At 42.6% G+C, this 21,046-nt stretch overlaps 1 protein-coding gene across 5 annotated transcripts in view; it reads left to right on the forward strand.

The window, feature by feature from the left end:
- MCC (MCC regulator of WNT signaling pathway) overlaps positions 1-21,046 on the forward strand; it is a 411,658-nt gene that overhangs the window by 275,161 nt on the left and 115,451 nt on the right. Inside the window, exon 1 of one of the 5 annotated variants that reach the window (XM_046665745.1) lies at positions 13,414-13,695. The exons of the other annotated variants lie outside the window; for them this stretch is intronic. Within the exon in view, the coding sequence (XP_046521701.1) occupies positions 13,693-13,695 (3 nt within the window). The 5' untranslated portion in view covers positions 13,414-13,692. Of the gene's footprint in view, positions 1-13,413; positions 13,696-21,046 lie in introns of those variants that run through there. 5 annotated transcript variants of the gene reach the window in all.

The following is a 21,046-nucleotide window of genomic DNA, read 5'->3' on the forward strand; positions in this document are numbered from 1 at the left end:
CAGAGTGGGTCAAGATTCTACTATTCCTTTGGATCTGCTCCTCAAAAAGTCCCTCATAAATAAATTTTCTGCCCTGGTAGCCACTTTGCCCCTGGTTTGCTCTTCCTCTTCTTGCCTTTTGGTCCCCCAGCTATTAGAAAAAGATCAAAATCCTCTGCTGTCAGTCACAGCTTCCATGTTTAACCCTGGCACCTAGCCACCTTACTGGAAAAGCCGCTGTGCTCTCAGAGATATGGAGATGGTCTGCTTAGTGCTGTGATGTCCTGCTTCTGAACAGGGACAGCTGAAACGTAGAGTCTTAGTTAACTGCCTGAGAACCACAGGTAACTCTGAAATTGCTTTCCTTCTGTCTTTCAGGAATGTATTCCACTTGCACCTCACCTGTCTAAATTCCTGCTTATCCTTTTCTAGTTCAGCAGCATCTCTCTCCTTCTCAGGTCTTCTCCATCACTGCTCGCAGCTTCCTTTCTTGCTCATTGCTCTCTACCAGGCATGTGTTTTGATTTGCAAGCCCCTTTTTCAATAATTATACTAGTCACTGTTTTGAATATTGTTCATGTGGACAATGTCCCAAACATGCATTCTTTGCAGGTTCTTTCGGGTAGTGAAATAATCCTCTAAAATGAGAAAAAAATTAACTCTGTTCTAGTTTGGAAAAAAAAGAAATTTTATGTATTTGTTTTATGTATCTGTTATAGCATTATTTAAATTAGTAAAGATTAGAAACTCCCTAAATATGATTAAGAAAATTATAATGTGTTCACCTGATGGCATTTACTCAGTCATTAAAATTATGAATACGAAGACTGTGTACCTACTTGGGAAAACCTAAACAGAATAACACTAAATTAGCAATATATGTATGCTAGGATTACAGCTATTTAAAGGAAAACACAAATATATGGATAAAAATAGAAAGGGCCATGGAGAAATCTAATAGCTATTACAATTGTGATTTTTTTCATGTGATTTCTTTATATAAAGTGTTTTTAAAAGTAAAATATACTTAATGTCAACACTGTTTATAATCATAAGCAGACTTACATAATTGACTAGAATGCTTCCTTTTGTTTTTAGACTGCGTTGCCTGACTGGCTAGCTCTGGGTTTGCCATCCATGTGCTCCTCAGGGGTTTATGGTTTCCTAACTACTGCTGAACGTCCACATTGTATAATTGTGAAAATGACACAATGACCTCCAATGCCTGGCTTAGTTTTTCCATAGTTCCCATTGCCCCATACAGAGGATCTGATTAATGTTCATCTTTGACATGTATGCATTCAGTACTTACATTATGCCGGACGCAGTGTCGGGTGTTATAAACCAGTCAGACACAATCCTGCTCCTTAGGGAATTTACAGACCTAATGGAGGAGACCCAAGAAACCGAGTCATTAAGTAGTGTGATAGATGCCATGATAGGAATGAGGAAAGGCACATGGGAGCAATGCCTACCAGGGTTCAAAAAGTCTTTCTGAGGCCACCTGAGTGAGATGTGGAGTTAAGTGGGAAGAGGGGTAGGGTGGGGGGACCAGGACTTATCTGGAGAACTGCAGTTGGTTCAGTGGCCGTAGATGGTAGCGCAGGGTGGGGGAGCAGTCCGTAGGCCACGTTGAGAAATTTTGACTCTACCCGAGGGTACAGTCTAGGCAATGGCTATTGAAGGGTGGTGGTTGTTGATTTATATTTATCTTTTAACAAGGGAAGTGATATACAGAGAACTGCACTTTAGAGTTTGGGCTCTGGTTTTGGAGAACAGTTTGGAGAGAGGGCTATAGGCAGGAAAACCAGTTAAAATGCTGTTGCTGCAATCCAGGTGAGCAGTGGTATCCTGAGCTAGAATGATGATGGCAAGCATGGGGAGGAGTGGACGGTTTCCAGAAAGATTTGTGAGGTAAGATCAACAGAAATTAATGATAAGAATGAGGACGAGGGAGGAAGAATTCCAGAAGGATGCCGAGTCTCTGGCTTAGGCAAATGGGCATGTAGAGCCTGGCTCTTAGCACTTCCTCCTTTAGTTGAAGCAGGTAACAGAGCAGCATGGTGGAATGTGGGATGGATTGGCTCGCAAGGGAAGAAAGCAGGTTGAGTTTGGAGTACGTTGAATGTGTCCCTCTGGGTACCGAGTTCTGGTAGGCAGCTGGACTTACAGGTCTTGAGCACAAGGGAGCTGTCACCCATCGCTATTGGATTGGAGATCAGTGTTTTACTTCTGTGTATGAGGCACATGCTAGAGCTTCAATAGTAAATGTCGTTTACCTTGAAAATTCTGTTGGCAACAGGAGTCTTTGGAATTCCAAGTGCAAGCAGCACAGCTGTAAGAAGAAACTTTGCAGATTTGAGGGTTTACTAGCTGTTGCACTCAGGGACCTTTCCTTCCTGTTCTACAGCTGCTGGGCTGTTTGTGCAATCCTTAGGAACCTAACCTGATCCCAGCATTATAACTTTATTGTCGTAACCCCCTTTATTCTTAAGTGGCATTTTAATATACAAGAAAAGGGAATTTAGGAACTGTTTCGCAGGGAGAAATCCAAAGGCAAAGCCACTTACCCATTATAAAAAACAGTTTGTTGAGAGCTGGAGAAAATAGAATTATCTCTTGAATTTTCTAATGGATACTTGAACTTGACTTTTTTTTTTTTTAAAGGGCTTGAAAATTAGCACAGGATGTGGGTATGCAGACTTGAGAGACAGTGTTTTGCTCCTGCTGGTTGGGAGTAGGAGGTGTAGGGATGAGGGCAGGAAAAAAGGGAGTATATAAGGCAGTGATTTTCAAACCTTTTTTTTCTTGTCTAGACCGATGCTGATCACAGCACACTAAATTTATTTCTAAACTTATTCATGGGTCATGACCCACAGGTTGAAAACATTCATGAAAAGTACTCTAGGGATGGTTGGCTGGGGACCATTTTATCTCTTCCTTAGAGTTGACTATATTTTAGAGTATATTATAAGGAATATCATGTGATTGGTCTTTAATTTATCTCCTGGGGTACTCCAGCAAATTTGCAATCTCATACAACCTCCTGAATATTTTCCTCAGCAAGTTGAACAAGGCTTTCAAACGTGAAATAAATTATGGCGGCTGCGGCATCGTCTCTACTTGTCTGTCACTGCTTCCCCTCCAGTCTGAGTGGCTAATCGAACACTAACTACAGTAATCTGATTTGCATTTTCCCTGTCAAACATGCCACTCTGTGAATAGCTAAATTAACTTAGTCTTCCTGGAATATGCCCAAATGTTGAGAACCATTTAGAACCTTTCAAAACCGTTTTGTCTGTTAGCTCTGTCTTGAGATAAGCAGAATAAATAAGTCCCTGAAATCAAAGGAAAACTAATTGTAGTACCTCTTTCCAGCTTTGAGTCATCAAAGCTTGACTGTCTCAAGTATGTTCTAATGGGGTTCATTATTTTGTTTGTTCTACGTTTGATAATTCTGAGATAATTTTACATTTGCATTGTACATATCCATTTTTCAAAATTTGTTGACACGTCTATTTATTTTCAAGAATAATTATTAGCCTTTCCTTTCAAGGCACAAAAGCTATGCATGCCCATTGTAACTAGTCAAATGACATAGAAGTATACCATGAAAAAGCTAAGTCACTTCCTTCTCCCCACATATATTTCCTCCTCCCTCCTTAACCCTTGTTAACAATGTAGTGTATATTCTTCAATACCCATCTATGCTCATATAAAATATACAAATATTTACGTGTGTGATGAACATTTTAATAAAAGTAGATCAGACTAGATATATCGTAATCTTAATTTTTTTTAACTTAACAGTATATCATGGTTTTTTCTCTAAGGTCTCCAGTAGATCTCATTCTTTCACAGCTACAAAATGTAGATATGCCACAGTTCATTCACTCACTCCCCTGTAGATTGGCATTTATGTGTTTTAGTTGTTGAGTTTAGTTTTTGTCATTATTACAGTGTGCAATAAATATCTTTGTAAATATATCCCAATATCAGTAAATTTTTAGATCAGAGAGGTGCTCCCTAGGTGTCATAAAGAATACAGGTGATCCTTACCAGTAATTGGGGCACAATTCGCCATTATTCCTTCCAGCCTCTACCAGTGGGTTGATTTTTATTATTTGAGTCTCTTCAGCAAGGCATTAGGAAAAAGAGGTCAGGAAGACTGATTGAGGCCATCTTTTTGACTCAGGATGCTTCTCTCTCTACCCACCCCTGTCCTAGGCCATTGTCCTTTAAATGTCCTAAATCTCTCTTAGCATTGGGTCTAGCACTTTTTTTTTTTTTAAAGATTGGCACATGGGCTAACAACTGTTGCCAGACTTTTTTTTTTTTCCTGCTTTATCTCCCCCAACCTCCCCGTACACAGTTGTATATCTTAGTTGCACGTCCTTCTAGTTGTGGGATGTGGGACGCCGCCTCGGCATGGCCTGACGAGTGGTGCCATGTCCGCGCCCAGGATCCGAACCCTGGGCCGCCGCAGCGGAGCGCGGGAACTTAACCACTCGGCCACGGAGCCGGCCCGTATCACATTTTTTTTTCGTTTAAGATTTTATTTTTCCTTTTTCTCCCCAAAGCCCCCTGGTACATAGTTGTGTATTTTTAGTTGTGAGTCCTAGTTGTGGCATGTGGGACACTGCCTCAGCATGGCTTGATGAGCGGTGCCATGTCCACGCCCAGGATCCAAACCGGCGAAACCCTGGGCTGTTGAAGCGTGCTAACTTAACCACTTGGCCACAGGGCCGGCCCCTGGGTCTAGCACTTTTTAAAAGTCGTTTGCTGACGTCTCTACTCCTCCACGGCAATGATTACAATGGTCTTCACTCTACTAAAGTTTCTGTAGTTCTCAAGCGTGGATTCCTAATCTGCTGATTTTAGTTTATCTTAATCTACCCCAGTGTTACCCTCCACTTTCCTTTGCCCTGTGTGTTGCTATTGCAGTAATGCAGGAATGTCTTCATCTTTGGAGTTGGTTATGCCATTAGTCAGAGCTGGGTACCATGGCCTATAAATCCCTTGTACACCTTTTCTCAGTTTACACACACCAAGTGCATTCAGAGTTACAATGCTGTTTTAGCTGTTTTGGGTTAGAGATACTAAAGATAGTCAAGACAAATGTTCTAGATCACTTTGATTTCGTTCATTCAGTAACTATATATGTGTTTGTATTGTACTAGCTGCTAAGAATCAAATACACTAAGGAGCAAAACAGACATGTGTTTGTCCTCAAGGAATTTGAGTCTAGGTTGAAGAGAGCCACTGCGAAGAAAATTACAATTGATCAATGGAATGCCCATGTTATTAGATGGGGTTCAGTCGTGTATACGTACTACACTGACTGGAGGGAGAGTAGAGATTCAATGATGTTCTCATCCAAAGCCCTATGAGATTTTTAAAAATCTTCTTAATAATTTTATGTTTATGTGGAAGAATAAACAAGCAGCTAAAATATTTTTGGAAAAGGGGAGATTTTACACTAATGCAACATTAAACATTATAATACTGTAATTTAAAATAATATCAAAAAGGATTTAGTTATATGATAATAGCTACATATAAGAATAGTAGAAAAGGTCTAACTATTTCAGTAGTCATAGGACAGATACTAAATAAAAACAACAAAATTGGATTTGTAGTTTATGTATACAATGAAATTACAGATGAGTGAAGATTTAAAAATGAATATGTTAAAAAAAATCACAAAGAAATATAGGTAACTGTTTATCTGATCTGAGTAGAGAAGGACTTTCTAAACAGAAAGCAGAGGGAAAGATCTGTAAAGGAAAAGATTTATGGAGACGACATAAAAATGTAAAATATATAGATGTCAAAAAATGCTATATAAATTAAAAGGTGAACAGCCAACTGGGAAAGCATATTTGCAGTATATATGACAAAAGGTTAATATCTGTAATACACATCAAACTTTAAGAAGTCAACATCCTGTCAAAATGAGCAAAGAACATGAACAGGCAATTAAAAAATAAAGCCACATGTCCAATAAATTTATCAAAAAAGTTTAACCTCAAATAATCAAGGAAATGAAAACTCAAAGTCATCTTGGAACCATATTAGCAAAAAAATTATTTAAATGATATATGTAGGGTTGTTGGGAGTAAAGCAAAATAGATACTACTGGCAGAAGTATATACTACAATAGGTTTTGTGGACAAGACAATCTCACACTTAGAAGCTTTGGCCAAATAATTTCATTTCCAGGAACTTGTCCTAATGTTCTTCATTGCAGCATTGTACAACAAGGAAAATTGGTTACACATCCAGTAATTGGTTGCTGGTTAAATTATGGTGCATCCAGCACATAGGTAATTATGTTAAGATGGACAGATGGCTATAGATGGGGTCTTCTTTCTTGTAGCCTGGTTTGTTCTGGGTTTTATCAATGTTTAAAAGGTGTCTGGAAAGAGCAAAATCTTATATTTTCCAACCCTACCCCTTTTTATTCAAACAAGGTTACTTAGAAGGGAAAGAGATGTCCATGGAAAGTAAAGATTTCTCAGCTGTGAAGCTGTAGGCAATAGCTGACCACATATAGTGTGAAAGGAAAATGAAGCTTTTTCTGTATCTAAATGAATTGATAAAGAGGCTCAGTAGCTTTAACAACTTCTGAAACCTTACCTGGGCTGTTCAATCACTTTAGAGAGGTGATTTTGATGCCTGAGATGCTTGCTTGTGTTGTTTTTGGTCACATGGACAGCAGCTGTGCCAATCAGCTCTGAGTGCTGTCTCATTCTTAAGTGGAATTTGGTCATCAGTATGAAGTCAGATATCTGGATTGTTTGAGCTGAATTGTGCTCATTTGCTGTGAACTCTCCACTGGTATGTGTCTGTCGTCTTCCACTCTTTGAGTGGAGAAAAGTGTCCTAGTGTTCTCATACAGAATCCTTTCCCTAAATAATAATTCCTTTTTTTTCCCAAAACACCCACAGTGCCTGAAGTCAGTCAGCTAGCATTTGGATAGCTTTCCATTTTACTTTTTCTAGGTCAGAAATTCCAGCTGATGGTAGATGGACCCTGAGGGCAGGGAAGGGAGAGCCTTCCTTAGGTGGGGCTTCCTGCAACAGTGTCAGTTACTGCTGAGTTCCAGGACTTCCTGGTGTGATAGGCAGATATCTCTGAAGCTCTCTGTGCCTTGAAACCTCACAATTTCTGGAGAATTCCTTTGCCATAGCTGCTTCTTTTCTTGGAGGCTGCCCAGTAACCACTGTGAAATGATATGGACACAGAGCCACCAATTACATTTTCTGGGTTAAGGGGGTTTCCACCTTCTGCTTGTCTGTGCATTTTTGCCCTCGTCAGCTAATTGCCATACTGAAGCTTAATACATTTTGGGGCAGAAATGCAGGCTAATCAGTACCAGAATGATGAAACAGCTCTCTTTTTTGTGCTTCCTCCTCCAGTCTGTGGAGTCAAGAATATGGCTCCCTGTCTGATGGGAAGTTATCTTGTCCATGCTGTGGGTATGCTCTGCTGAATCTGTCTCAGGAACTTCCTTGTGGACGTTCCCAGTTGTGATTAGATGTTTTGTGCTGAAGGCAGGTATCTGAGTGAACTTCCAGGAACTCCCTGTCTGTGATTCAGTGAGGTCATGGCCAAATGCCCCTGCAAAACAGAAATGGTTCATGAGAGTACCCAGCGTATCTGAAGCCAGAGCTTTAGGGCCACTCATACCCAGCACTTCAGCGAAGTCTCAGTTCAGGATGCAGAAATCCCAGGTTTGGGAGCCAAACACTCACCCTTTACTTTAGGGGACTCTTGTTAGTGTAAAGATACTGAGAGTGATTTGGCAATATCTGAATCCCGACCCTCAAGTTTCAAGTCTTGTCCTTAAGGATCAGTGCTCTTTTGTGTGAAAGGAACACGTCAGAGGTGCTTACTTAGACTGTAACTACTGACTGACTCCATTAGCAAAGAGGCTACAGTCCGTAACACGAATTCTTGCCAAACTTTATAAACAGAGGTAAACCTGATAAAGTGTGTTAGAGATGAATTTTAAGGACCCAAGTAGAGGGAGTTACGTATAAAAGTCAGTAAATACCACCTTGAGCTGTATCATCTATTATAACTAACATTTTTATAGTGCTTGTAACATACAACAAGCATTAACGTTTCCCCCTCTCCCCAGTACCCCTGGGAGATGGGTAGGGTAGGAATTAGCTTCCACAGAACATATAGGGAAACAGGAGTGGGTGGGGATAGACAGAAGCTGGGCCTTCAGGTACTTTCATTACAGACACACAAAAAAAGCCCCCGAGCTTCCCACCATTTGTGCGGTTCTGGTTTATGAGAAATTTGCAGAAATGTAGCTTCCTGCCTAAGGTAGGAAAATGGTATACTGCCCAATTCTACAAGAGAAGGATGTTTCTGCCATGGAGTAGAAATAAAGTCCATTGAGGGAAAGGAGAAAAAGGTGAAAGAAGTAATGGAACCAAATACACTGTATGGCTCCGTTTGTCCCTGTTTAAAAGAAGTAGTTGCTGTAAAGAAAGAAAAAATTAAATTTAGACACCACATTAATTACTTATTTCCATGAAGACTAGACCTGCCAGTGATCTTGTCCTTTCAAAAGGAAATAATAATACTCATTTGTTTATCTTATTAAAAACTCTAAGACTTTTTTGGGGGCCAGCACCGTGGCCAAGTGGGTAAAGTCCTGCATGCTCCGCTTTGGTGGCTCAGGTTCACAGGTTTGGATCCCAGGTGTGCACATGCTCCACTCACCAGCCATGCTGTAGAGACATCCCACATGCAAAGTAGGGTAAGATTGGCGCAGATGGTAGCTCAGGGCAAATCTTCCTCACCATAAAGAAACAAACAGACAAACAAAAATCCTAAGACTTTTACATTGGAGTTGCGATATGTGTAGTAGCTATAGCTGAGGTGTCATGTACTTGCCATCCCCAGAAGAAAGTACTTTATTTAACCAAAGTGAAGTTGGGCAATGCATAAATGCTGGAGCAGAATAGAAACGTATCATTTATGCCCATCTCCCAAGCAGTGCACTTTGCTGGCCAGTCCCTGAATTGCCTCTTGCTGCCTGAATAGCTGCCATTAAAGAAATGAGGCATTTTGTTTTCCAGACAGCCCTCTGATTGTTCCCTACACTCACACAGGAGTGCCTGGCTGCAGAGCTTTCTATTTTTCTCCCAGGTCATCCCACAGCAGTTCAAGAGGTGACCTGTCACGGGAAAGAGGGCAAGTCGATGCATTTTAAGAAACCCACCCTTATGTCTCCCCGTGGCCAGAATGTGACCTGCACAGAGTTTCTGAACTTGGACATTAACCCCCTTGGCTCTGCACCTGAGCAGTTTGACGGAGTCTGAATGAGAGAATTCTTTTGTGAGAACAACCTCAAGCTGTTTCTCAGTCCACAGCTCAACTCCACGCAATTATCTAAGCATGAATGCTCCTCGGTATGCTTGGCTGGGAGGGTGTGGGGGTGGCGTTACTAGAGATGATGCAAGATGCAGGCTTTGACACATTTAAGTGCAGGAGTGGTCCTGAAAGAAGAAGTCGTTCAAAGGACCCTTTTTTTTTTAAATCTGTAATGCTATTTCGTAATTATCTTCTCCTTATTTTCCTTTGTCTTTCTGGGTTTCTTGGTTTCCTTCAGAATTAATGGCATATCTGTTCTGTTTCCCCTTCCCCCTGTCTTTTGGAGTGACTCCTCCTTTCCTTTTCCCTTCTTAGCCACAAAACAGCAAGAGAGATGCAAATCACTGTCTCCTCTTCCCTTCTCCCCAGGGCAGAGGACAGGCACCTGGGGCAGTGGCAATCCCCAGATTTCTATGGTGGGGGGACTGGGGATGCTCTGGGGTGGGGAACTGGGGAGGGAGAGGCAAAGGGGGCTTGTTTGACAGCTCTGTCTGCTTAGCCAACACAATCTTTACATGGATTGATTGCTTCTGTTGGATGCCTGCCGGAGAGCTGGTTCTGGGGGCTGAAGCCTTCCGAAACTGTTGTTCCTGGACTAGCCCGAGTTCAGGAGCTCTTCGCTTTACAGACTTTAAGGGGTAAAATGCAGTACGTGGGATTCACCTTGCCTGGCCTTTTGCCCCTGCCCTGCTCTCCCCTCCCCACTTCCAATTTGTTTGCCTTTTTCTCCCCCAACCCCACCCACAAGGAGGGCTCAGTAAAAAAACATCGACACAGCAGAAAACCATGGGTTGCTCTGGTCTGCGCCCACTATTCAAACTTGGAGATTCAGAATTCCATAAACCACAAGATTTTTGTGCACATGGTATATTCTGGAATTTGAACTCACCATAGGCGAAGTCTGCTTTATATTATCATCTTTCATAGCATAGATTTATCATTCTGTATACCCTATTAATGTTTTTCTGTGGAAATCATTTAACTTAAAGGGGATGCTTAATCTTTTTAAGTTTTTTTAAAAGTATGTGAATAACTGCGTTTTTGTCCATACAATACAGTGTGAGAAAGAAATGCAAGTATATTTTTTTCAAAAGATTTCGAAGAACAGATCATGTAAAGCACTGGTCTAAATGGATATGAGGGTACTCAACATCTGGAATCTATTAGGAAAAAAGAGCACATTTTCAGCAAAATTTTAACACTCCGCATGTTAGTATCAATTCCTTAAGGCTCTCCAGTTGCCATGTTGATGTGAGCCTGAAGAGTGTATAAGCTGCAAATAGGCTTGTTGTGGCATGCCCACAGTTTCATATCACATTAGGTGTGTGAAATGACTAAAGAAAAGTCAACTAAACCTCGTTGCTTTACAGGGATATTCTCAGGCTCTGTATTTTCCCTGGAAATGGATTTGATATGTTCCCAGTTTTTGTTTGTGAACGTAAGTCTCTTGCCCAAAAGAATGTAGTATCTGGAATGAGGTGGGTTAAATTTTTAATTTTTACCATCTTGAGGCAGTAGGCAATTTGTGAATAACTTTGGTTTCTTTTAAGATGGCAACTGAAAAGGGAAGTTGATAGTTGTCGATCAGGTTTCTCTGCCCCAGGAAGGACTGTTGTAAAAGTCTAACAGGAGTTTAGATCTGTTCCATCGCAAAGGGAAGGTGGTGGTTCTCTACGTTTTTGACTCTAGCCTGTTATTTGGAGGGAGGGTTAGCTATTCTTTTATATATCAATCACTTTAAATAAATATCCAGTTCTAGTGCCGACATTTTCTGGGTCACCCTCAGCCCTGCAGGTGTGTAAATGCCACAGCCCTCGGGCCACAGCGCAGCAGGGAACGAAATACACAGGCCTGTGCTCCTGTAAACGTTGCTCTGTTGGGAATCACAGTTGCCAAGATTTTTGAAAACCAGGAACACAAACAAAAGCTTAGTTTGAGGTGCCCATGCTTCCCTTGAAATAACCTCTGTTTTTCTTTGCACATGGAGAGAAATGCCCTCCATAATTGCTCTGTGTGTTGACTCACCTTTTTTTTGCCCCAGCGCATCTATTGCTGTAAAATGAGAGAATCATCAGACTGGAATGAATTTCGAGAGGCTGTAGACTAAACGCCCAGGCAGGACTGCACCCACATTAGCTCAAAGAGATGAGACTCACTCTCGTCTCAAAACGTTGTTGAGAAGAATTCCATAACCCTGGCTGTACCTTCTAAGACATAACAAGCTTCCCTCTCAGGAGAGACTGAGAGCAAACCTGAATGCTCATGCCAAAATGTAAACCCATTATTTCAGGCTGGGCCCGCTGGTGACCACCCTCAGTGTGAGGGCTCATCGGATGCCTGTCAGTTCGTGCTAATTTGCCTTCATCCTTCTTGACTCAGAGCTAAATAATCCCATTTCACATTTGTTATATTTTCAGCGAGCCCAGAACTAAGCTCAATATTTTTCATAAGTGATGCCCTGGATTGAGATCAATGGGAAGACTGTCTCACAGAGTCTTTGGATCTTACTATCCTATTTATCCATCTCAGAATGGGGTTTGCACTTAAACTGTATCACCAACACTTTCATAATTGGCATTGCAGAATTTTGACCTCACAGGGCACCTCACTCAGGCCTCTAAGGAGACTGCATCTGAATATCAGGCAGCTGGCTCACCGTTTTTCCCACTCCTGTATTTACTCCTGTGCCTGATGATTGACAGTGTCAACTTCTTTAGCAGTGAACCTGAGCTTTAATAGTTTGGGTAAATTTTGATTTTTGTATTGTTGGAGCTCCAGTATTTCTAGCTGCTGCTAGATTTAGGCTTTCCTTTGACATTTTTATCTAGGTTGGGAATGTTTCCTTCCTAAACAGCCTTGGAATCTTAGTTTTTCTGCTCACTGCCCTTCTGCTTTCAGGAAACAAAATAAGGCAGCTTTAGGGGATTTGTGTTTGCATTCTAGTGTTATGTCTACAAGGAGGTAAGAGGAAAGGGGTGTTCAGAGAGGGTGTAGACATTGCAAGAAACTCCAGGAGTAGATGTCACCTCTTTTCCTAAGGAGTGAATGAAGGATTAGGTTGGACTTCATGGGCTTGGGGAAATATGCAGCACCCCCCCCCCCCTTTATAACGCACAGGAGGAATGTAGTTTGCAAATGAACCTATGTAATGGGAAGAAAGCAATTCCATATCCAAAAATGTGTGATGAAAGAACACCTTATTGCTATTTGTGATTACCCAAAAGCTCCCCACGTCCCTGAGCAACCAAACTGTCCCTCTGTCACCATCATTCATCTGGGTCCAGAACTCTGCATCGGTGTGTTGGGAGCCATACATAATAGTCTAGAAGATGGTGCCTCCCGACTAGGGGCTCCTTCCACTTAAAGAAAGCTAGAAACAACTGACAATACCTGTGCCCAAAGGAAAGTTTCTTTCATCAGCCCGTGGGTGTGGCCTCCTCTTTATCCTTTCTGCTGCTTCTCTTCCAGGGTTGTTACAGAAGCCCCATGACAGCAGAAGGGTGGAGATGAGCACCGATGTAGGAGACCTGACATTGTCCTTAGCTCCCCTCTCTGCAATCCACAACCCGCCATGTACTTTATTAATTTCAGAGTTAGCCCGTGAAATGAAGGGGACAGGAAAGGGGGCTAAATCAATCTATAAGAAAGTTGTCAAGGCATATGTGATGAAATCTGTTCCTTGTAGGTGTAAGAGAAGAAAAGGAGGCTATGTTTATTAAAATAATGCTGAATTGTTAGGTACCTGTCTGAATTACTATTGTGTTGTGGTTTCTAGAGGCAAAGTGGAAGGGTAGGGTGCCCTTGAGGGGCAAGCGGCTCCTTACAAGAAAGGGGCCGGAATACTGTCAAGCTGGACTCAAATGACAGTGTATCATTCTCGTTTGTGGCTCACTTGCATTGTGTTACAGCTCTCATCTGCAGTTCTCACATCTTGGTGATTTGGCAAGGAATTGTGAAACACTCGCCAGGCCCTGGCCAGGCTAGTGCTGGCAGCTTGGGTGGGGCACACACCTGCTTTGCTGGGTTAATGGCTCAGCTGCAGAAATGGCGTCTTTATGGGTTACTTTGGCCACAGAGTTCACCCTACCCTTCACCTGCACCGTAGCTTCTTCCCTCCAGCGCCACGCATCGTCAAAGCCAGGACACGGGATCTCACCGAAACTCCCTTCTGGTACCAGTGGCTTTTCTAGCCTGTACAGCACTGCTGTGAACCATCCGGTGCTGAGCGCCACCCACGTCTGCAATCTTGACTCTTCAGATTCTCTCCCTTGGCCCAAGCCAGATTGTGCAGTCTGAAGAAAGCGTGACGCTGGAACCATGGTAAATGAGATGCAGTAATGGTGAGGGGGATAGGTCAGCTTGAGAGTTTTGGGTTTCAAATACTAGAAAAGCTCAGTGTCTCAGTTTCTTTAGCTGTAATAATAGTGCTTTTCTTGTTGAGTGAGAATTCAGTGAAAACCCGTGTGAGGCAATTAGCATGGTCACTGGCATATAGGAAATGTGCTGGCTGGAATTCGTCTTGTCCTAGGCAGCACTTATCAAAAGGAACGTTGACATCCTGGAGGGGCCACTGGGGGTTGGAGGATCGTTCTGGTGGTAGGATGACTTTAAGAGGGTGTTAATGATACAGTGGATTATTTGGAGAGTTTGAAGTACAGCAGAGAATACTATATTAAACATTGTTTCACATAAGCTATTTTAAGTACATTTACATGTAGAAAAATGACAGATATTTGTGAATGATAGAATCTCTAGGTGGTGGGGGTAAGGATCATCTAAGTTCTTTTGACTGAATTTTCTAATTTTATCTATTCAACAAGTATTGTCTGAGGTTCTATGTGCCAGGCACAGTTCGTTTTGTTCTTTGGCTGTTTCCCCAGTTTCTTGACATGTCTGTCTTCTTGGAACTCATAGTCTCATGGAGGAATCAGTCAACCAAAAAACCTATATGATATTTGTCAGGTAGTAGTAAGTATTGCGAAAAATAAAGAGGAATAAAAGGATAGAGAAGCGGTAGGGGAAAAGGAAAACTTGTTCCACGTGGTTGGTGGGTACAGGTGGAAAGCAACCCGAAAGAATTGAGAGAATGAGGATTACCATGTTAATTGTTAGGTACGTATTTCCCTATTTTGTTAACAACATAATGTATTATGTGTATTGGGCAATTTATTCAACTATTCTTTTTTGGCTTTTGCTATCAAGAACAGATCTTTGTGCATATCTTTGCTTATAGTAAATTCTTTTTACTACTCAGATACGTTCTTATGGAAATTCATTTTGGGGTCACTGTATATGTCCCACTTGGTTGTTGATCGTCCCTCTCTTACCTTGTGATGTGAAGAGTCTGGTGGGGGGGGGGGGGGGGGGGCGGGGAGGAGACAGACAGGGCATGAGGCTGCTGCAGTTTCTAGGCTGTTCAGGATTAATGTGTTTGCCTGTTAACCTGCAGGCCCAGCTAAGGTGCAGGGAGTAGCTGATTCAGTTGCACATGTTGAAAGGCAAAGTGTACATTACTGTGATTAATGTGATCTGGGCCTCAGTGTGATGAGTCATTCTGATTGCTTAATCAGGGTCTGTGTAAACAGGAGATAGGAAAGTAACCCATCACTGCTTTCAAGACCCAGTTTTATCTTCACACTTTTTAGCAAGCGCAAAGCGTGACCTGATGATCACGATAATTAAGATGATAATGGTCATTGTGGCTAACATTCTACCAGGAAGCGTTGTGGTTATTTACCTGCAGTATGTTATTTAATCTTCACAGCTCTATATGGTTGGGTATCGTTCCCATTTTACAGAATGTATAAACTGAGGCTTGGAAAATTTTAACAACTTAACCAAAGCTGAACTGCTACTCAGGTCTGGGGGTTTTATTTGTTTTTGTTCTGTAATAAAGCCTGTGTCTTTAATCGCTTAACTGTTTTTCCCCATCATTTTCTCTGCCTCTACTCCCTCTCCCATTTTCCTCCTTTCCTGGGAACAAGATGATCCTGGCTGGGACTAGTATTGGCTGGGTTAAGTGATTTGGAAGGGAGAGATGATTCAGACCTTTTGTTCTATTTAAACACCCTGTTCCCTGAAGCAATCAGCAGGGCCCCGACGGAGGGAACACTGAGCAGATTTGAAACGCTTCTCTCCTTCCCTTTCTGGGGCTTTGGATTAGGGGTACCAGGCAGTGGTAAGTGGCCCACCAGTCAGCAGCCCCACTGTGAGGGAGAAGTCAGGGCTTCACTGTGCCTTCACTGAACTGGGAGCTTGTTGATGGCATCAAGCAATTTAAAGTGATTTTCTTTAAATGAAATAGTGCATTTTAAGGTATCTTTTGAAAGTTGGGAATGCATTTAAAAATGATTGTATTGAATATTTCAATAGTCTACATCTTGGCTGTCTCTTGTACTTTAATGAAAAGTGTGGAAGCTTGTGTTTTGTAAACACGTAAAGTCCCTATGTATGTAAGTGTGTGTTACTACATGTATATGTGTATAAATGTGTATCTGTATATGTGAACACACAAATGCTCAAATCTAAATCTTCAGTTTTTTTCCCAAAGGAAAAACATTGTCCTCAATCCAGTAAAAACTAAGGTCCTTCCAAAGCACTGCAACTATGGCTGCAAAAATACATTGGCCTTCCCTGCTCTGCGGAGTTTATTGACTGTTTCACCATTAAAGGTACTTGGTTTCTCTGGAATGGGGAATTCGATACCTGCTAAAGTGGATCAATATAAAAATTTATGAGCAATGCAGGCCTTGTCAGGAAGCTCTTTTACTCCTGTTCACGTAATTCTCTGGGAGTTTCTGCCTCAGGAATCCCATCAGTATTTAGCGCACGCTGAAATAGCATGTCCTCTGATTAGCAGGATTTAATTGTCGCATCTTCATCTCCTTCGTGATGTGTCATTAGGATGCAGCCCACCTTGAAATTTAAGTAGGTGCTCCAGTTTATTGCGATGTCTTTATTTTATCTGTGTTTCTTTCCAAATGTCTGTATACACGTCTAATTTTGATTTCCTTTGAAAATAAAATAACACTACAAAAAGTAAAAATTTATCTGTTAGTGGGAAATACTGACTTATTTTTACTAGCAACTATTATAATTTTATATTAAATTTTTTAAAAATGTATGTAATAGTCTACTGTTTAGATTTTTTCTTTTTAAAGATCTGTCAGTTAAAATAACCTTTCCTCCTCTGTACTGTTTGATTAGCATAATTAAGGGCTTTTTCACCTCCACTGCAATATTTTCCTCTTTAACATTCCTTCATAAGGTATGGAAATAGCTACAGATTAATTTTTCTCTGATAACTTCCTGGGTCTGATGTCAGCTGAATGGATTTCTGTTTCTCAACATGTTGAAAGTTTTAAAGAATTAATACCTGTTCCCCCAAGCTAATTTAGCAATTCTGTTTCCCTCTTTTATAAAAGTACACTCTGCCTGAGACCTTATCTTCTCAGCAGTTCCGTGGGTATCTGTGAGGATCTCAGAAGTGCTGTGATATTCTATTGCAGAGCATGAGGCCTGGTGTTTAGGAACCAGGCTCTGGGGTTAGACAGACGTGGGCTTTCATTCAAGCTCTGCCACTTACTAGTGTGACAGCCTACTGAACTTCTCAGCCTCAATTCCTACCTCTTCAAACTGAGTTTAACAACAGTACCTATTTCATAACGCTATGTGAAGGATTATAGAGAAAATGCATGTTACATGCTTAATATAGCAGCTAGCACATAGTAAGCACCCACATGTTAGCTGATGTTATTTCTAGTAAAAATTATGTGACTCATTTTTAAGGAGCGTATGTTTGCAGATAGGGTGGGATTAAGGGTCATCTTCAAAGCTGGAATAGTCAGTCTCAGACACCTCCTCTCCTTGAGAGCCATCTCCCCAGCCATTTATTTGAGGCAAGGAAAGGGTTGCTTAAGGTGGGTGCTAGGGCTGACGGTGTGGCTGCCTTCACGGTTAGTCCCTGGGCCCTGCTTTGTGGTCAGGCACCCTTGCATGGCGTCAGTTTTCTTGTGTGGATGGTATTCTGGTGCTACCGTGTTTAAGGGCCTTAGAATGCTGTTTTCAACAACTGAATTTCAACGGAGGCTTAAGAAGTAAGTCAGGGGCCACTGACCTCTCAATGAAATCATCAGGCAAAATGAGAGACAAAAAGCTTCGCTTTCTGGGTTGATCTGGGGCAGCAGAGGTGATCTGCATGCAGTGGGCAATCTTGTAGATGATATTTAATGAGTTTTAAGTTTCAAGGCTATGAACAGCCTTTCTTGAAATACTGCACAGCAGGTGCCCCTAGCTGGAATTCTAGCAGTAACAGGAATGTTCCAGTCCTGGAAGCCACAACACAGGCCCGATTGTGTCCATCTGGCAGGGAACGCTACCCTTTTGCCAGGGATTTTGTTCTGGATGTGTCTGAATTAGAGCCTGAGTGTGGGCAGTCTTGGGGAGGCAGCTGAATGAGGCTGCCTTCTTGTGTGCAGATGTCCAAGGACAGGGCTGAGGTGCACACGTTATTCACCAGCTCCTGGATTGCCATGTGGGAGAGTAGGAAGCCTCTGGACGGGGAAGGAGGAATTCGGAATTTGATGAGCCTTGTTTCTCTGGGTCTGTTTTGTGTCTTTACAACGAGGGAATTGGACTAGACATTCTTGAATTCCCTCGCCGGTGGTAAGATGATGTGCGATTCTGAGTGCTCTTTCAATTTCTAGGGGAAAGATCTTGCTGATTTGTTCTGTATATAGGGAAGCTTCTTTGTATGTTCTGTATATAGGGAAGCCTCGGCAGATCCTTTCTGGGACCAGTGGGCAAGTAAAGTATGGAAAACCTCAAGCACAGAACTCAGGGTGGGGCCGTCAGGTACTCACCCTTCTGAAGAGGATGAAAAAGCACAGGAAGTGAGAGTCCCTCAAGTTCACACCGAGGTGCGCTGCCCACCAGCCCCAAGCTTCATCGCTGCTACTAGAGGGCGTGCCCTGCCACCTCCCCCTGTTCCCCCCATTCATGGAGATTGTGACCCTGCTTCTCCCCAAGTCCCTGCCTCTGTCAAGGCACGTGTCTGACCTCCCACCCCACATTCCCCCTCTCGCCACATACGTGCACAAGCATACACACATGCACGCACGTATGTGCATCCCACAAGTAAGGGAGAACAGGGGCATATTGAGATGGAAGTGCCAGCAAGGGACATGGCAGAGAAGATGAGGACATAGAGTGTCTGTGTGGTATCATCTCTTCTGCTCTTTCTTAGTTTTCTGCCCTCGGGCTGATTTCCTGTTCCTCCTCTGTGCCTTGGTTTCCTCATTTGTCAGAAGGAAGTAATAACAGCTGTCTCACAGCGTTGTGGTGAGGATTAAATGAGATACTGCAGGAAGTGTGCTTAGCCCACGCACCTGGTACCCATTAAACATTCAGCAAGCGGTAACTGTTAATATTATGACTCCTATTATTACTGTCGAGTTGCCTGGAATTCTCAAAGTATTCCCAGAGGCTGGCATTGGGGTTTTGACACTCCTGTCTTCTGCGGGACTCTGCAGCTGACTGAGTTAGGTACAGCGCAGAAAGCACGTGGTGCAGAACCTGCCAAGAGTATGGGCTCAGTAAAGTTTAGTTGCGCTCGTTTCTTCTTCTTTAATGAAGAGAACAGTTCATGACATGAAAGAACAGTTCACCATTGTCGTCACCCAAGCATAAGCAAAAACTGTGTAGACCTTGTGTCTGGAGGACAAGTGGCTCAGTTAGAAAGATAGGATGGTAATTCCCATCACCTCTTAGTGGGAAGGAAATAGAGGTACCCTGGCAGGGAATGGCACAACTTACAGGAGCACCCCAGGGATCCAGACCAAGTAAAGGAGAAAGAGAACAAGCACAGTTTGTCCTGGATGAGCTTACCTGCCAACCAAGCAGGGAAGGCCAGCTCAGCCATTGCATCAGCGCCCTGTGGTACCTGTGTCTGGATGGAGACTCTAAGGATGAACTCATTCCTCTGTCTCAGGTGTGGCTGTGAAAGTGTTTGGTCTTGTGGAAGACAATGCTGTTAAAGAGCAGACTAAAGTCCCAGAAAGATGAGTAAAATAGTGGAGTTAGAGTTTGACAACCTAGATTCAGATCCCGGATCTCCCTCACCAACCATGGTCCTTGGGAAAAGTACTTGTCCCCGAGCAAACTGGGAATCACAGCTTCCCTGTAGGCCACAGAGCTGTGGTGTGATGGCGAACATCAATGGGATGACGGGAGAGTGCAGACATGTGTTGGTTGTTTTTATTGCCAGCTGTAGCAAGATAGAGAAGCACCTTACAACTGTAAGTACACCGTGATGTTCCTAGGGGCTCGTCAGTCATTGGGCTTCTAGATTAAAAGGGCGTCTTCAGAAATGCAAAGCCCTTTGTCTCACAGCTAATGTGTAACAGGAGAGACATCTGTCCACTTAGCCCAGGAGGAACCACGGGGAGAGGCCGTCTCCAATGCACTGCTCGCTTCTCACCTAGGCCCCGGGCGGCTGTACACCTTATCTGTCAGAGGCTAAGAGAGCCTGTCATTAGAGCAAGTTGAACTGTGAAATATTAGTCAAGTAATGTTTCATCAAAAAATAACAACCATTTTGACAGTTATCTTGCAGCCAGATTTCCAGGTGGTTTAGTTTTGTTTGGAAACACTGTAAAATGAATGTGAAGCAGGGCTTGGAAGAGCCTAGGGAATGAGTGCCTTTTATCTCCAGAAATACGAGGCATGTACATATGTATCTCCTTCATGCACTAGACCCAGATGTGTATAGGAAGTGTCAAGGTCCCATCTCAGCTTTGCTCAGGCCTCAGGTTAAATTTCACAGAGAACTAAGAGCTTTGGCAGTCAGCTCCTTAAAAGAAGCCTTAGGACTTCAGCAGAATCCAGCAAAGCAGCTATGGTTTCTCAGTCCTGTGCCGATACCCATGAGAAAGTAAGCTGCTCCAAAACAGGACTGTGTTACTTACTCATCTGAATGTCCCTCTCCCTTCCTTTGATGGTGCTTTGTCTGAGAAGGTTGGTGGCTTAGAACTTGGCTGGGAAAGGAGAAATGCACATTTGTTGAGTGTTTACCTGGTTCCAGACACTGTGCTGGTCAATTTATGGAAATGGTCTTATTTTGTCTTTACAACAGCCCTAGAACAAAACGATTAAATAAACTGTCCAAAGACAACCCACCAACAAGTGGCATAAATGCGATTTGTACCCACTTTTATCTGATTCTTTATAATTTAGGATTAGATCAGCTTCATTTGCCAGAGTACCTCAGTGTAACAGTGGTCTGTCCAACAGAGGTCTGTTTCTTGCTGTTCTGTTACAGAAGTCTGGAATTAGCAGTCCAAAGCTCTTAGGGTGGCTCTACAAAGTTGTTAGGGACTAAAGCACCTTTTGGCTCCCTGGAGTGTGGACTTCTTTATGAAGCAAGATGACTGCTGGAGCTCCATCCATCACATTAGTGTTCCAAGCAGCAAGGATGGAGAAAGAGAAGAAGAGTGTGACCTCTCTCAAAAAGATTTTCCCAGAACTCCCACATAATATTTCTGCTTACGTCTCATGGACAGAACTTTGTCACATGACTACACCTAGCTCCAACTGCAAAGGAGGCTGGGAACTGGCATGACTTAGCTGAGCAGTAATATGACCAGCTGAAAAATCAGGATCTTGTTCCTGAGCA

Source organism: Equus quagga, chromosome 7, assembly GCF_021613505.1.
Source record: "Equus quagga isolate Etosha38 chromosome 7, UCLA_HA_Equagga_1.0, whole genome shotgun sequence".
NCBI lineage: Eukaryota > Metazoa > Chordata > Mammalia > Perissodactyla > Equidae > Equus > Equus quagga.